This window comes from Alligator mississippiensis, chromosome 14, assembly GCF_030867095.1.
Source record: "Alligator mississippiensis isolate rAllMis1 chromosome 14, rAllMis1, whole genome shotgun sequence".
In the NCBI taxonomy this organism is placed as follows: Eukaryota; Metazoa; Chordata; order Crocodylia; family Alligatoridae; genus Alligator; species Alligator mississippiensis.
In genome coordinates, this window is record NC_081837.1 from 45,587,732 (window position 1) to 45,604,626 (window position 16,895).

Consider the following 16,895-nt stretch of genomic DNA (forward strand, 5'->3'; position numbering starts at 1 on the left):
GAGGGGCGGAGTCGTGCTAGTGGGGTTCAAATCGTTTTAACCGAAGTCCAAACAGTGCTTGCACGTGTGTGCACGCGCTTAAGTGCATGTGTGTGCGTGCGCACATGCATGTGTCCATCCGGCACCAGCACGTGTGCCAGGTGCCCGTCTCGCAGGGAAGGCCGTGCGACTCCGCGCCGCGCGTCCGCCTCGTGCACGGCCCTGGCGGCAGGGACCGCGGCGGCCGTCCGGCCCGGCCTGGCCTCCCCGGCCTTGCACCGCGCCCCCAGGCGGGACGCGGCCCGGCTGCAGTGTCCGAGCGCGCCCGGCGCAGCAGGGCTCAGGCCTCCGCTCTCACTTCTTCTGACGGAATTTCATTTTACTTCCTGGACAAGGAAAACATAAACCCAAATCAGAGGCTGCAGACGCTCCAGCCGCAGCAGATGTCAGGCTGGAGGCCTGCCCTCTGCCGGCGCACGCTGTCTGGGCCGACCAGATCTCCCCCGCGCGCGCAGGGATGCCGAGCCTCCGGCCCACGGCCACGGTGTAAACCTTTCGGAGCCCGGGGCTGGGCACCCCCAGCTCGTGGAAACCGCGCCAAGCGGAGCGGGCCCATCCTTCGGTCGTATTTTACGTAGTCACATAGACGAGCAAGGCAGAACACTTACCCAGACTGCGGAGAATTTTGTTCATGCCGCTTGGTTCAGTCTCGGGAATGGTCTCCAAATACTCGAAGGCACGGACCTCAAACAGGCCTACGAAAGAAAGAGACGATCGCTGAGCCGCACGCAGGGCAGTGCACCAAGAACCGGAGCAGGCCACGTCCTCACTCACTGGAAGATTTTAGGAGCCTACTTTAGCCCTGCTCTGCACGAGCAAACTCCGGCTCCCGGCACGGGCAGGGAGAGGCTGCAGGCTCCGGCCCAAAAACAAATCCTGCCATCGAGGGAGACATTTTTGCTCAGCCAGATCACTTTTAATTGGAGAAGTAGAAACTTTAAAAAAGCTGCCAGCTTCTCATATTAGAGGGGCCAAGACAGCGGTATGCAGAGCACAGAGCACTACATGGATCCCGACCACGAGCCGGTTCCCCTCAGGTCATCTGAACAGACGTCCGAAAGGATTTAGCAATCCTTTCCAAGTCCTCGGATGCAAACATTGCTCCCGTCTTTTGTACAAGTGGCCCCTGCGCCAGCAAAAAGACGGGCCTTACCTTTGACCCCGCTCTTGCGGAGCTCCCGGTCCTGGATGAACCCTGCAAACATCTGCGTCTCCATGAACAGGTCCAGGAAGTGGCGCACGTTGCGCGAGGTATGGGACTTCCGGAACGGCTCTCGCTGGAATACCCGCTCCCCCTTCTCCGTGACGTTCATGTGCAGGGAGTAATGCCCGACGATCTCCACGAAGAACCACACAAAGGCTTCAGAGACGAGGGAGGCCAGAGTTGCATCGCCTATGGGGAGCGGGAAACCAGCGTCACCACTTCCCGCTGCCTGCATGGCTGGGCAGTCCTTCCTACCTCCACAAAGCCCTGCACAGCAGCAGACCGCTTGTCTGAACAGGGCTGGGTTCACCCACCATCGTGTGCTGCTGTGATTGACCCCGATCTCGCCATGTTGCCAGCGTGGTAGCAGGGGAAGGGTGCTCCAAGACCACTGCGATGGGTTGTAACGTACAGGAATTGCAAGAGACTTACAAACCAATACCTGAACTTGAGTGACTGACTCTTCTTTGAGCACAGCCCTGAGAATACCCTTCCGGACTCGCTGTCTTGTACCATCCTTTTTTGGATAAGCCAATATAAAAGCCATTTGACCCACACAACCTCCCAGTCTGAAGTACTATCCCACTTCTCTATTAAACAGGGAGAAGCCCATCTCTGTTTTGTGCGATTACTCAAAAGACCTGCCCGCAGAACCGGTGCTATTACACATGGCTGCAGCACGCCTTGGTATATTGAGCATCTGATCAGAAGTAAAGGAGCAGGGATTAGGGTTTTGCACTAAAGCAAAAAGCTATGCTCTAATGCACAGTCGTCAGCCATTGCCACCATTTATCCCTGTTCAGTCTCTCTCATCTGAGCTGTAGCAAATCTCTCAGGCTCCGTAAGTCAGCAACATTTTGTCTTGCAATTACCTTGTATGTCATTCTGCTCTTGGTATAAAATTTCACTTCTCTCCTCCAAAATCTGTGTAAGCGCAGCCTGGAGTTTGGGAGGTAGGATTTCATCCTCATCCGATACCTAACCAAACAAATGGTGGTTACAGCATGTCCACGTAAGATCTTACAGGCAGACTTCTCACAAGGAGTGGTGAAAGGCATGCTGATGACGTGCCTGAATGATCAGAGCAGTTACTCTATGAAATGGAGCCCACGTGTGGGGACAGCACATTTGTCACGTGGCCGCAGAAATGAAGTGACAAGCAAAGGCAGCTACATTCAGGTTCCTACACTCACAAAGTCAGTACTAAGTGAGATTTGTGCTGTCTCCTATGCCCATTATGTAGTCCCAGAAGAGAGAAATCTAGCAGGAAGGAAAACCGAAATGACAAGGTGTTGGTGAAAGATCGATCCTTTAATACCTGTGCCTACCTGCTTTCGTGTATCGGCTGCAATGCAAGATAGAAAAGTGAGGCAAAGGGAAAAGACTTCTTAACTGGGAAAAGTAATAAGGTTGTACGTGAACCATGACAGAGACCACATTGCAGAAAGGGCGTTTATAAAGTGTAGCATTGGAGACGACTGAAGCCTGAAGAAAAATGGGCAACAGCTTTGTGATCCAAGTGGGATTGGGATCAGGAACTCCTGGGCGCTTGGCCCCATTCTTTCACTTGGAAAGTCATCCACATCTCCCTGGTTCCAATTCCACTTCAGTTAAACGGCGATACAGGCCCACTTCCCGGGCCGCTGGAATGTGTAGCGTGACGCTCGGGAAGTGGGTGTTTGATAAGCGTTATTACTGGAAAGCAAACCAGTCTGCAATACTGAATCATCCACCGTTCTAAAATTAACAAAGAGCTCCGCGAATGCACTGGAATGATTAGATCCAAATAATGCTGCTTCATTTCTGCTCAAGAGATGGCTACGGGTGCCAAACAACAATGCCATAATGTGTTTATAGCAATTTGTCTGCCAATTACAGAGCATCGTCAGTACAAGGAGAACATCTGAGAGTAGCATAAATTACTAAGTGGGCTCTGACTTTTGCTTACTCGCTCGTTCGTGGAAAAATTGGGCAGAAACCTCAAGTACATGCACAGGGCACAAAGGTGGCCAAATATTGTCAGAGCACCACTCTCAGCTAGCCCGAACAGGAGGGCAGTGATGCCAGGGGGACACGGAAGCCCAATGTCCCCATTCTGCGTAGCAAGCACTTACAGGCACGTGGGCCAACCTGGAACTAGAGCCAAGGAAGCAGAAGCACCTGGGCTGAGGGGCCCTGCATCCCACGCAGACCAGCCCCAGCTCTCGAGCAGAGGGTCAGAGGGAAGGCGCAGACAGGACCTGGGGCTGTGCAGACCGAGGTCAGCTCAGGCTAGTACGTGGTTTGGTGTCCTACACGTTATCTGGCAAAGCCCAGTGGGGTAACCCTTTGCCCCGCTTGCTGGGCAGCCCGCAGCGATCTCACAGACCGGTGCCACTCACCTCTTGCAGAAATTTGTCAGCGCAAAGGTCAACGATCAGTACCTGGGGAAAGGAGTTCACATTAACTATGGTCAGGCCAAGATTCTCTCTGCACCATGGCATGCCCGAGCACCGGCCGAGTCCCAGACCCACTGCAGGGTTTATCTCGTACAAAGCAAGTTGAAGCGATGTAACTGCCAGCAGGCTGGACACTGACAGGTGGCTGGAAAGTCACAGACTTGCTCTGAAGTGTCTTGTGAGCTTATCTTACAGCTCTTCTGTTGTCAGGCCAACAGCTTTGTCTTGCCAACAGAGGAGCCATCCCACCCCAGCCCCTGCATTGCCTCCACGTCTCACCTCCTCTATGGGCAGATCCTGAAGCTGTGGTAGGGAGCAGGAGAGAATGCCGATGAGGAACGGGGTGGGAGAGCACACGATGTCAATCATGGGAGCTGGGAGGACGGGGATGTAGGTGTGCTGCCAGGTGAAGGGGTAAAGCATTGCAACCACAGCGTGCCCGCATTTAGACAAAGTGCTAAAGGGAGAGAAAACAAATGACAAGCGGTCGGCCCACTGGTCAGGTGCCAGCTGCAAACGGACACAAGTGCTCCGTACTCAGGGTATGTGCGGTTCCCGCAGCAAACCGAGCAGGAACCCCCGGATCTGCAGCTCTCCTGCCTCGGTCTCACAACCCACTCCTCAAGGGGAGCACACTGCTGCTGAAGGAAGTGCTCCCTTGTTTCATTCTGTTTTGATCCCAGGTCCGCATAGCTTTTAGCATGTTTGCGCTTCAAACACGGTTCAATTCTCACGTGGAGAATACTTAAAACTACCCTCCGGGTCTTTCCATACACACGTAGTCTGCAGACCTCAGAGCCGCACAGGTGGCCTCAGGAGGCCTGTATGTGGTTCAGGGCAGCCACTCTGAACACGCAGCTGCTTTAGAAAGACTCAAGCCTGAGTCTGTACAGAAAAAGGACTGAGAAAACAGACATCCCTCAGAGATGGAGGCGACACCCGATTCGGTTTTCACCTTAGATTGTCTGCAACAAAGATCACTCTCCTTTCCAGCAGGAGAGAGGCGCAGACGCGAATGAGGTGACAAACGCTGAGGCACTGGAACAGGCACTCAAAGTCGACATGTTCGAGCCGGGAATCCAGCGGGCGACACAGTTCAATAACCTGGGGGCAGAGCGAAGAGAAGCAGGGTTGGGCAGCGAGCTTGCAGCACAGGGACAGGCCAGGGGACTTGGGGACCGGTGTGGCGCAGCCTCTTCTGAGCATCGAGAAGCAGCGGGGGCTCGCCTTCCCTCTGGAGAACAGCTGGGGCAGGGGCAGGGCACCACACCGGTTCTTCTCTTCCCCATGTGAGCTAGAGCCATTTCCATTGTCGTTCCTCTTCTGGTGGTAGGCTGCTACCCAAGCAAATCCTACAGCCACTTTGCCACTGTTCCCAGGCCGCCTCAGCCCCGCAGCACAGCTGGCCTCTGTCCGGCTCACGAGAGCAGGAGCTTGCATGGGCAGCCAGGCTCCGTCATTACCTCGTTTCCTGCTCCTGGCAGGAAGCTCTTCACAGCGATAGTGCGTCCGGGAGCAGGGAAAGGCGCCTCCATGACGCTGCGCATGAACGGGTGCACGAGGGCTGGGGATAGCTCTCGCCTCTTCTCCACCTCGTCCAGGATCTGCAGGGAAACAACTACCCATTGCTGTGCTGTGGCTTCACTGCTGCAGAGCAAGGCAGAGCAGGGGGTGGTGGGCGTCTCTAGGCACACGACCACAACCCCTGGCTGCAGTCAGGGCTCCAGCCCACACTCACTCTCCTGCCCGAGGGTTTCTCTCAGAGGCAACCACGAGGGACGGCCCCAGCCTGCTCCTGTCACAGGCACCAGAGCGACCACGGGGTCGGTATGGGGCGGGTTCTGGCTCACCTTGGAGAAGAGGTTGAAGCAGCCCAGGCGGCTCACCATGCAGTACACCTCGGGGAGTCGCTTCCCTTTCCCTTCCGGCTGCAAGACAACGGGGACACGGAGTCACGCCGGGAGCAGGAGGGAACCCAGTGCTTGCATGCAGGAGATGGACACGTTTGGCCCCTGCGACTGGATCCTGCTCCTCCAGTTCCTCGTGCTGCGGCTCCCTCCTTACCCGCTACGTAGGGGGTGGGGCACCCCAGGAACCCCCAGGGGTGGAGTGCCTCGGGGCGCCGGCAGCACCGTGCCCCCTCTCCCCTGTCACAGGAGCCGGGGAGGGGCCGGGAAGCCCTGAGGCAGCCCGAGGAGCACAGCCCAGAGCAACCCAAGAGGCTGCTGCAGACCCAGGCCAGGCTGGACTGCGAGGCTGCCCATGCCCTGCTGCATCCTGGCCCGGGCAGCAGGCCCAACCAGCAGCCTCTTACCAAGAGCTTCTTGCAGTACCCGAACCAGCGGCTGCCATCCTCGCCCGTCAGCACGAAGGAGAAGGTTTCGCTGGGGAGCCCAAGGGGAGTCAGTCAGGCGCCGCACGGGTCCTGGGGCCAGCGCGGACTTGCAGGCAACGGGGCCGGGTGGGGGCAGATGCGCCGTGCAGCCCGCCACCCCCCGCAGCCCTGCCACTGCCAGGCAGGGCGCCCAGAAGGGGCTGCACCTTGCACAGGCAGTGGGGCCCCGCTCCTCCACTCTGCCCAGGAGCGAGGGCAGCAGCCGCTGCAGCCTGGAGCCAGCCCTGGGGTGGCACACCCTCACGACGGAGAAGGGCCCCACTGGGACCGCAGGAGGGGGGCATCCATCTGGGAGAAGAGGGGAGTGCCCCCTTCCTCACTCCCCCACCCGCCTTCCTTTGGGCTCCAGGCCTCCCAGGTCTGGGCCAGGGCCGTCCCGCCCCATGTGGCCTCACCCCGAGGGAGGACTCAGCCCAGCATCAGCTCACAACGCAGCTTTACCTTTTAAGCTCTGAAGCAGGAACCCAGTCCTTGGGGTCTGGAAAGCAGAACCCAGGGATGACTTTCAGCCGCTCCTCAGTGTCCTTGGACTGCCGAAAGGGATGTTCAGGCTGAGGAGGGAACACACACCAGTTACAGATGCCAGCGAGCTCAGGCATGTGGCTGCAAGACCTTACAGCGGGGAGCGTCTCCTCCCTGCCCCGATGCTTCAGTGCATCAACCCCGCGCCTGCTGTGAGCCTGCAGAAGACGCTGGTTGCACCCGGCTTCCCTGAGGCTCGAGGCACAGGTCCCCAGGGCATCTCCATGGGCTGTGTCCACGTCTCATGTGCCTGGGACACGCTTCTCATCGCTCAGCTCCCCGAAGAGGCAGCTGCATTCCCGACCCCGTGCTCCCAAGCACGCAGCAGAGACCTGCCCTGGCTCGCAGCTTTAGCACAGGGTGTGATTTCAAGGTGCTGCCCAGAGTGCCTTGAAATCAGCACAGGGTGTGAGGGCAATTTCAAGCTCACGGGGCTGTCTGTAGCATGAGGACCCACCCCAGGCCTGCACTGGGAAGAAGTCACCACTCGTGTTAACAGACATCCTCTCCGGGGACTAGAGACCTGATCCATCAGCCTACGGGCAGCACATCCCCACGGCCCCTTTTGAAGGGGAGCACTGGGGCACTGCAACCACGGGGCAAGGAGCGCACAGAGCCTCGGGGCTCAGGCCCCTCCTGTGTCCCAGCCCATTCCCACCAGCCCCCCCGCCACAGGGGCACCTCCGTGCAGGACACGGACTTGCATCCTCTCCCCTCGGGACACACGTTACACGTGCCAAATGGCAGCAAAGCTTATTTCAGCATCGCAAGAGGAGACCGCCCCCAGAAAAGGGACCGCAAGGCAGCAGGATTTATTTTCGCCAGACATCTGTTGCACCAGACCCCAACCCACAGTCCATCGAGGGGCTGACAAGCAGATAACCAGGAAGCCGTGCTATTTTTACTCCGAGGGCAAGTCTGTAATCGGCCCGCCCACGGTATAATCATGGCTCCATAATTACGGTGCAATGTTTCCTGCGGGATCCCGGCACAAACGACCCTCCTGTGTAAATCCCTGTCACGCTCAACAGCGGGGCAGAGCGGGAACAGGCAGCGAGAAAAATCCCCCATGCTGCCGGGCTGGCTGGGAGAGCAGGAAAGCAGCCTGGCGGCGGGGCTGGACCCCGTCCCGCCGGGACGGCAGCAAGCAAGGAAGAGCCTGTCTCCCGTCTCCCACCTGTGGTCACACGGGTCACAGTGGCAAAGCGCACGGTCACGTCGTGGTCTTGTAGCCTTCTAACCTTGAGCATTGGTGCTCCAAGGAGACGTGATCATGCACGCTGTGCTGAGGCTGCGCGCTTGCTGGCAGGGACCCTGCCTCCATCTGGAAATCCAGCACCTTTGCACCAGCGCACAACTCCACGGAAAGCCCCTCGCGGCCCCGGGGCCAGGCCCGCGCACTTAAAATGGAGGCTGCTTTATGGAAAGGAGACCCCATCCCAGGAACCGAAGGAGGCTGGACGAGAGTGGCACGGGCTCGCTTCTCAGCAAGGTGCTTCGGGGGCAGCCCGCTGGGGCAAGGTGCAGCAACAGCCGATTGCGCTGTGCCACCCAGGGCTGCCCGAGAGCCCCGGCCCCCAGCAACCTGCCTCCTACGGCTTTCTCTTCACACGTCCTGTGCCAACGCCAACCTCGCTGCACGCGCGTCCACACAGGCAGAGCAAAGGCCTCGGTCCAATGAGCTGGGTCTGGTTTGCAGCCCGAGAGCTGCCACAGGTCACCTCAGCCGTGCTCCCTTCAGCGTGCCCAAATGCAGGGGTGAAAGAACGAGAGCCCCTGGGGAAGCCGTGGCACCCCGTGTGCTCCCCCCTCAGCGGCGCAGAAGGCGGCATGGATGAGGGCTGCCCGGCCCGGGGAATGCAGGGCTCTGCCACTCTCCTGCCACAGCCCAGCACAAGGTGCCACGGCTTGGCAGCGTCTCCGGGAAAACGAGCAGGAGCCTGCCTGGTGCCGACGGAAGCAACGGCTTGCCCACCTCAGCCCAGTGGGATGCAGGAGGCTGGCACAGGCGCCCCGGTTTCCCAGCACAGAGCCGTCTCATCCGTGGAGGAGCACAGCAGCAGTGTTTTCAGTTCAGCCGGCCTCAGAGGCAAGCCGAACCCAGCCCCCTCGGGCATGACGAACTCGCAGCAGGGAGCTTCCGCAGCAGAGGAGCCCGTCCACGTGCCTCCCCCACAGCTGGTCCCCCCCCTCTCCCCTGGCTGCGCCAGCCTGGGGCTGGTCCCCTCGACTCCTTCCTCGGTGGGCTTCTCAGACACGCGGGCGGATGGGATCCGACGCATCACAGCCCCACGGCATTACTGTGCAGCGAGACGCACGGTGTGCCAGGCCACACGGAGCAAGAGTCAGGACGCGGCCTGCCTCAGCACAGCCCCAGCCACATCCATGCCGAGCAATATTTAGGCTGGAAAAGGAGCCTGATAAATTATTGTTTACGGAGCAGCAGCGCGAAGGCTGAAGTTAGCTGCAACCTAGGTTCTTCAAGCACTATGCAGCGGCCTTGCTGCCCGCCACACACAACTTAGCAATGACACTAAGCAGCACCAGCCCCAAAGGCGCTCAAGCTGCAGCACCCGGTGAGGATCAGAGACACTGCACGCACCCACGAAAGACAGCCACGGGTCAGCTCCTCTGGACCCGATGCATTTGCTCAAACCACAAGCGGCACGGGTTCGTTCTCCGTCCCTTGCAGGACAGGACACGCGTGCACATGTGCCCGCCCCAACTTCCAAAAAGCCACAGAGCAGGCAGAAGGATCCAGCACAGCAGGCTTGAAAGCATCAGGCTGCGGTGGGTCAGGTCAGGGGCTTTCCCCAGCAGGCCTGAAGTAAGAGGGTCCCCTTTACAGAGGAAATCTACAGTCCCTCTTTTCCACGGGCCACAGCTGGGGCCAGGAAGGCTCCTGTGCACAGGCCACTGAGCACCTCGGTCTTTCACCTTCCTTCCTCTGTGCCCCACAAGGCAGGGCAGTTTTAGTATCCCCATCCCACAGGTGGGGAAGGGATTCAGCCCATCCAAAACCATAGATGGTTTACAGCAGTGCTAAGAGCTGAACCCTAGTCTCAACTCCCAGGCCAGCACCAGCCTCTGCACAGAGCCCCAGAGGGGAGCAGCACTGGAAGGGAAAAAAATCAGGATCAGCTCACGCGGGCGTAGGGAGCAGGCCATGTGGTGGGTGGAGGCATCTGCGTGGCACCCACCTTGCTGGGGAACTGCTGTATGATCTGCGGCGTGTAGCTCGCCTCGGCCGACTTCTTTTGCAGCGACACCACCACAAAGAGCTCGAACAGCTGCTGCTCCTGGAGCTCGATCAGGTCCCGCTCCAGCGTCTGGTAGTGCGGGTTCCTCTTGGAGGCCACCTGCACCTGCAGCAGGCGCTTGTGCCGACCTGCAGGGCAGGGAGCGCTTAGCGATGCCATGCTACGACCAGCTGTCGGGACACGACAGCAGCATGCCAGGTAACGGGCAAGCGGTTCCCTGTCACGGGAAGGGACAGCAGGACTCGGCCCGAGTCTCAGGTCCCTGGGCACAGAACGGACAGGAGCGTTAGCCCTCAACATGCAGCCACCCTCGGGCCCCTTCGCCAGACGCCTTGTTGCAGCCTGGCACCGGGAATACCAAGGACGGCAATCGGTAGCTGTCCGGGGCTCCTCCTACAACCCCTCCTGGCACAGCGGAGGTGCCCAAGTGCTGACGAGTCTGAGGAGGGGCGGCTGCAAGGGACCGAACCTCACTGGTGCCCGTGCATTGGGAAGGGGGTGTCGGGAACCCTGGCACACCTCAGGTGCGCCCACGGGGCAACGCTCCGCAGCAAGGGGTCTCGAGGCTGCAGCAGGGCCTGGCTCGTGCAGCACCACAGCAGCCAGGGGAGGTGAGAGCGCCTGGCAGCAAGACCTGCCCTGGGGGCTCCCACTGATGGCCAGGCCCAGCCCGGCTCGCTCACACCCCGACTCGCCTGCTCCAGGTCAGGACACAGCCTCCCTTCCCCCTAGACGTGCACACACGCAGACCCCCTCAGCCCCAAGGCCTCTTGGGCATCATCCAAAGGGCGGAAACATGTTAATCAATCCAGCGGCGCTGTGGTTATGAGCATGCCCATGCTCAGGGCTGTCGGCTAAGCTTTGCCACTCGGTGCTGGCCCCAGGCACCGGGACACTTGGACCCGAGCAAGCCGGGCCCTGAGCTGCGGCCCGGGCTGGGGAACGCCCCCGCAGCTCTCCAGCGACTCCCCCTGCCACTGCAAGGCAGAGCGCGCTAGCTGCGCCGCGGGAACGGGCCCGGCTGCACTGACTCACTCCCGCTCACCCACCTTTTGGCAGATTCTCCGAGTCACTTTCGTTCCCGCTGGTTTCACCTGAAACACACAGTTGCCATCCACGTCAGCGGGGAGGGGGGCTTCACCAGCCCCAGCTCCGTCACGGACCGGGATCCTCCACGTGTACTTGCATAAGGGACTTCCTGGGCTTGGTTTTCAGAGATGAATGCCTGGAGCCCCTGCCCCAGCCCCCGCGAGATACAGGGGCCTGCACAGCTGAGACACGGACGCCTGGGGCACGGTTCGCTCCTTCTCCGAGCAGCAGCGAAAGCCCTCCCCTCTCCCCAGCGCACGGGAACCAGGCGTGCCCCTGGCAGCGTCTCTGTACCTTTGGATGCAGGCACTTCTTTCCCTGTGCAAGGCTGCAGCTTCACCCTCTTCTTCCCGCGTTTGGAATCAAAGATCTCCTGTATCTTTAACACAAGCTGGAAGCCAAAGCAGCAGCAATGAGCACAGGCCACGCGTCACGTGAATCTGGGAGACAGCAGACTCCGGGAGGTCTCGCGCAGATGCAGGTGTGGGCAGGAAACACTGCCCTAAACCCGGCATGAGGGGACCAGTCCCAGTGCCACCAACAGTGCCCAGCACCTGGGTCCGTCAGGGTCTTTACAGCAATGCACCCGAGGGCACTGCATGGCCCAGCTCAGGCACAGGAACTCAGTGTGCTCCAGCGGCCAAGGGGGAGAGGGCCAGGCTGCAAGGGAGGTCCGACATTAGGAGCTAAAGCAGCTGCTGCGGGACACCCCGGGGCAAGGCCAGGCAGCGCAGGGCCCAGCGCGGCGTGGCCGACTCCCCTGAACGGGACGCAGCGCTCTGGCCACAGGGACGGGAGGGTATTTCCAAGGCACCAGGTCACAGGCTGCCGGCCGCGAGCTGGGTGAAGTCCTGGCCAGGAGGGGTACTGAGGTGCATGGATTCAGGGCAGAAAACCCTGCGGGGACTGAGCAAGTGCCTGCCGCAGGGGCCGGGCACGAGTGGAGGGGACCCGGCAGCGCCGTTGCGCCCAGGGCGGTGCTCCACGGTCTTGCGGCTGCCCAAACCACATCAGTTGCGGGAAATGGGTGCCAGATGCATGAAACGGCAGCTGCATTCCTGCCCAGGGGTGCGGCCCAGCCAGGGGCAGGGCTGAGGTGCGCCTCCTCTCTGCGTGCCGGAGCCTGCAGGCTCCTTGCTGGGGAGAGGGCGGACAGCAGGGAGCAAGTCAAGTTCCTGCTTGCCCCAGCTGCAGAACCTGGTGCTTGCTGCCAGGCAAGGCACCGGGCGAGGCCAGCGCTGTCCCCACAGATAGCGCGCAGACAGAGAGACAGCTGCAGACACAACCTGCCCGTCGGCTCTGGGCCGATCCCCACGCACAGGGAGCAAGGCCCAAGCTCCCCACACTTCCTCCTCCGTCCTGATTTTCTGGGGCGGGGACAGGCCTGGCAGCCCCTTGCTCCCCTCCTGCCACCCACCCGCACCGGGACGGCTGCGGCCACGGCTTGGCTCGCAGCATGGGCTCTCTGCGGCACAGGGACAGATGCTGGGCGCCAGCAAGGGGGCTTGTCTGGCTTGAGGCTCCCCTTCGGGACTGAAAATCTTCCCCTGCCTCGAGCCTCTCCAGCAAACCTGGCCGAGCCCTCGGAGCATGCAGAGAACAACGCGCGCTTCCTGCACGCAAATTGCTCCCAGATTTCTGGACCGGGCTGGGGCGCGGGGGCTGGCTGTTCTCTCTCTGCAGGAAGGAGGATGCTCTCAATCGTGGCACTCGCGGGGTTGTGACCCTCCTCCCCCACCCCCTCCTGGGCGTGCGTAACACACACAAACCCATTCAACGCCAGGACAGCTCAGCCCTGCTCCCGCTCCCCCACACGGCCCACAAACATCCGTGGTTTGTGGAGCAGGAAGTGGAGCTGGAAGGCGAGTGACCCCAGGCAGGAGCAGAGCAGCGTGGCCCTCGGCCCACCGCACCGGCCCCTCTGCAGCAGCTGCTGCCGCCCCCCAACCGCGGCGAGGGCAGGGGCTTGATGGGGCTCTTGGGAGCCTTCCCCCAGCCCCAGCAGGAGGTGAAGGCAAGGCAGAAGCCAGCGCCTTCCCGATCGCCTGACCTCAGAGGCATGAAGCAGCCTTAGTCACGGCAGCAGGGAGTGGCAGAGGCCAGCACAAGAGCTGTATCAGCACGCTATCGAACGGGCCCGTTCCTGAGGAACTGCTCAGCAGCTGCAGCCACCAGACAGCCACGCGAGCACTGCGCGCATCCCGCATCCGGCCCCTGAACTAGCGCTCGCCAGGCTGGGCTGAGGGCAGCGCTCGGCAGCCCCAGTGGAACCGACCGGCTGCGCTGCGGCCCCCTGCTCCCCCCGCGCCCAGCCTCTGCCCGCGGGCGTGTGCCCACCGCAGGCTGCTACAGCGGGGCGATGCTGGCGCACGGACGTGCCGAGCGCAACGCAGGTGCCGCCGCACGCAAAGCCTAGCCGCAGAGAGCCCGAGGCTCCGCAGCCAGCACAGCAGCACCCTGCCCTCCCGTAGCCCCCTGCCCGCCCCACCACAGGCCTCACCGGGGGAAGGTCCTTCCTCCTCCTGCTGGCAGCCTCTCCGGCTCGGAAGAGCTTCCACTCGCTCAGCGTGACGGGCAGGGTCGTGTCCTTCACCAGCTTCCCGCGCACGCAGGCGCGGGGGTTCTTCAGCTCCATGGTCTTGCGGCAGAAGAAGGGCGGCTTGGGGGGCGGCTGGGGAGAGAGCAGGGCTTTACTGGGAATCGAAAGCCTGGGCCCTCGCTGCCAGGGGCCCACCCAGCAATCCCCTCTGGCTTGCTCCCCTGCCACCGACCCTTCAGCTGCGAGGGCACGGAGCCGGCGGGAGGCACGGGAGCAGCAGCAGACATGGGATCGGAAGGCTCCTAGCTCCCAAGGGGCCCAGCAGCCTCACAGATGCTGTCCAGACGCCCCCCTTGCTGGCAGCGAGGCCTGGGGGAGGCTGGAGCAGCCCCGCCGCCTGGCTGGCACTCCCAGCATCAGTACGTGGTGGGGGAGCAGCGTGACATCCAAGTCACGGAGCGTCTCGGCTGCTCTGCCCGGCCCTGAGCCCACCGCCTCCTCCGCCAGACGCACAGGTTTGAGCTGAGCGCTGGCAAGCGTGCCCGTCCCGCGGGCTTCCCAGTCGCTGTCTGGCTGCAGGAGCTGCTCCTGCTGGGCCTGAGCTTCATGGAGACTGGAGCCAGGGGCCCAGCCCTGGCGCGAACAGGCAGGCGCTAGGCTTTCCCAGGCCAGCGGCACCCTCCGGCGCTCACCTTGGGTGGCTTGTCCGTGGCCAGAGGGGGGAACAGCTTCCAGGCCGAGGGCACCCTCCACAGCGGCAGAGGCAGAGCTTTGACGTCTTCGTACGGGTTTTCTTTGGCAACATCTGGGAGAGCAGGGGACAAAGGGGATCCTGCCAGACCTGGTAGAAGTCTCCTTGCACCCACACGGCGCCGAGGGCCCCAGATCCCTTCCAGTCCAGCACCTGCCGGTGCGGGTGTCGCAGACAGGCCCCCCAGCTTGACCCGTGGCACCAGATCCTCCAACAGCCGCCCACTCGACCACGCTCGCAGGCACCAGCCTTGCAACGCAGCCCGGCCCTGCCCCCAAACCTGTGAAGGCCACGTGTGTGCGGCGCTCCCTCCCTCCCTCCCCCCGCCTGTGAGCCCCGGGGGTTTGGCCCCACAACTTGATGCGCGGAGAGGACTCCCTTGCCCCCACCCTCAGGCACATACAGACAACGTCCTCGTAGAGGTTGTCCTCCGACTGCGTGTAGTAGAGCCTGGACCCCGCCGTGCCGTTCGTCTCCTGGGGCTTGGGGGCGCCGGCGGCTGCCCTCCGACTGCGGAAGTCCTGGACATCCTCGAACTCGAAGGATTTCCTGCAAGGGGCCAAGACGGTTTGCTCGGCTTTGTCTCCGGCTACACAGACCGAGTCCTGTCCCCTCCCCAGGCCAGCAGCACGGCAGCACCTCGTGCTCCCGCCGGTCACACCACGTCCCTGGACAGGCTCCTGGAGCCAGCACAGGGGATCCCCAGCATGGACTGGCCTGGCAGAGGGTGGCGCTCCCAGCACGCAAGCGCCAGAGACTCTGGGGCTGAAGCCCTGTCCAGGACAAGTGGAGGAGGACCCCCGCCACCGACAAAGGGGTTACCCCTGGTGCTCCCGCTCCTGGAGCGGTGCCGGGAACCCACCGGTGCCTGGCGCGTGCCAGCTGCTTGTGCCCGTGCCAGCCTACCTCTGGGCCCGGCCACGGATTCTCCTGGCGGGGCAGTGCTCGGGCTCGCTGGCGGGGGGCAGCACCGCCTGGCTGCCACACCGCCCCCCCGGCAGCTGCTCCTGGCTGGTGCTGATGTTGGTGCCGGCACTGGCGTGGGCGGCTGCATCCCGCTCCGACAGGTAGCGGAAGGTCCTGCGAGGCTTGGGCGGTGGGAGCCGGGGCGGGGGCGGGCGTGGGGCAGGGCTGCCCTCCTGCCCCTCGGCCTCCGAGTAGATGTTGTCCGAGCTGCGGCTTGTGCTGCCAGGTAGCGCCAGCCCCGGGGCCGCCAGCTCCTTCTCGACGGAGCCGCAGCTCCCCCTCTTCCTGTTCCGGTCCGCGACGGCGACGGCGACGGGCGGTGGGTCGGGGGGCAGGGGCCCCGTTTTCCGCCACAGCCCACGTGAGGTGTAGAAGTTCCCCGGGGGCAAGACCCGCGCGGGGTCAAGGAAGTCCGGCTGCCAGTCCCCGTTGTCCAGGGCCGGGGGCCCCGAGCAGCGGGGGCACAGCTGCGGCTGGAGGGGCTCGGCAGGGCCCCCGCCCCCCTCGCCCTGACCGCACGGCCTCGGCTCTTCCCGGAAGTCCAGGCCCAGGCTCTTGGCATCCGTGGGCCGCACCTTCCCCGGGGCCCGCGACCTCGCCCTGGCCGGACCATCGCTGTCCTGGTCGTACTTCACCCCGAAGTCCCTCGTCTCCCGCCCGCCGTCGCCCGCGCGCGCCCGCCCCTCCCACTGCGAGATCTTCTGCCTGATGTTGCGGCAGTGGCTGCGCGACAGCGTCTGCGTGGCCGAGCGAGAGAAGCTGTCGTCCGCGGGGCCCGCGGGGTGCATGGCCGGTGCCGGAGACCTCACGGACGCCCCATCGCAGCTGCTGCGCGGTGCCGCGTGCTGGGCCAGCCGGCCTGGACCCCGCTTAGGAGGTAGCGCCCCGAGCGCCAGCCCCCGCGCGGCGCGTCCTCGTGCGGCCCTGCAGAGAGACCGCACGTCAGGCGGACTGGAAGCCCTGCACCGACCAACCGGCCCCCTGGGGCCTGGGCCTGGGCCTGGGCCTGGGCCTGCCCAACCCTCTGCCAGACCCTGCTTTCCGTCGGGGCCAGGCCGCCCCACTGCCTGCGGGGCAGGGCAGGGCCGAGGCTGCCCTTGCAGGGGTGCACCAGCGCCTGGCCGCGCTCTGACCGGCGGGCGAGCCGGGGGCAGCCCCACGGCAGGGTCCGTGCGGGGGTCGCTGCGGGGCAGGGTCCGGGCGCGGCCCCAACCTGGGCAGGCGGGCGGCGGCGGCTCTGCGCTCCCCGGCGGGGCCGGGCCCTTCCACATGCGGGGTTGGTGCGGGGCGGGGCGGGGCGGGGCGGGGCCGCCCACGCGGCGCGGCTGACTCAGCGCGGGCTGCCCCGGCGGAGGACGAGGACGAGGACGAGGGCGCTCGGCCGCGCGTCTCGTGCCCCCGCGCCCCGGGCACGCGCCGGCTGCAGCGACGTCGCGCGGCCCCGGCCCGGCCCGGCCCGCGCCAGCCGCCCCCGGGCCGTCCTCCCCGCGGGAAGGGCCGGGCCACAGCGCCAGGGCGGCCGGGGCCGCGACCCGGGCACCCGCGCCGGCCCGGCCGCACAGCCACCCGCGCCGCAGCGCATCGCCGGCCGCAGCACGGCTCCTGCCCGCCCCGCGCCCCCGCCGCCTTGCGGGAACGGGCCGGGCCGGGCCGGGGCGCACCCGAGGCGGCGCTGGGAGCGCCCCGAGCCGG

The 16,895-nt window shown here is 63.5% G+C and overlaps 1 protein-coding gene across 5 annotated transcripts; it reads right to left on the minus strand.

Moving 5' to 3' along the window:
- Window positions 1–20: 20 nt before the first annotated feature.
- On the minus strand, window positions 21–16,612 carry DENND2C (DENN domain containing 2C). 5 transcript variants are annotated; one of them, XM_059717464.1, is made up of 19 exons: window positions 16,417–16,612; window positions 15,144–16,127; window positions 14,641–14,786; window positions 14,179–14,291; window positions 13,448–13,618; window positions 11,242–11,338; window positions 10,908–10,952; window positions 9,799–9,986; window positions 6,518–6,627; window positions 5,996–6,065; window positions 5,532–5,609; window positions 5,145–5,285; window positions 4,637–4,785; window positions 3,961–4,138; window positions 3,625–3,666; window positions 2,116–2,221; window positions 1,193–1,432; window positions 648–734; window positions 21–365 (listed from the first exon to the last, which is right to left on the minus strand). In XM_059717464.1, the coding sequence occupies exons 2-19, from the start codon at window positions 15,989–15,991 to the stop codon at window positions 334–336; spliced, it is 2,841 nt and encodes a 946-aa protein (XP_059573447.1). In that variant the 5' UTR covers window positions 15,992–16,127; window positions 16,417–16,612; the 3' UTR covers window positions 21–333. The 5 variants fall into 5 exon arrangements, with proteins under 5 accessions (XP_059573447.1, XP_059573448.1, XP_019341598.2 ...); XM_019486060.2 differs by lacking the exons at window positions 21–365; window positions 648–734; window positions 1,193–1,432; window positions 16,417–16,612 and adding an exon at window positions 2,562–2,588 and having other exon boundaries at window positions 2,132–2,221; window positions 15,144–16,383; XM_059717465.1 differs by lacking the exons at window positions 9,799–9,986; window positions 10,908–10,952; window positions 11,242–11,338; window positions 16,417–16,612 and having other exon boundaries at window positions 15,144–16,380.
- Window positions 16,613–16,895: the final 283 nt, after the last annotated feature.

Bases quoted from the DNA above. Each gene is read 5' to 3' on its own strand.
- DENND2C (XM_059717464.1), bottom strand. From the start codon at position 15,991: ATGCACCCCGCGGGCCCCGCGGACGACAGCTTCTCTCGCTCGGCCACG. The intron at 2,222-3,624 runs GTGAGTGGCACC...TTGTTTGGTTAG, and splicing joins CTGACAAATTTCTGCAAGAG to GTATCGGATGAGGATGAAAT. The intron at 366-647 runs GTAAGTGTTCTG...TTCCTTGTCCAG, and splicing joins CAAAATTCTCCGCAGTCTGG to GAAGTAAAATGAAATTCCGT.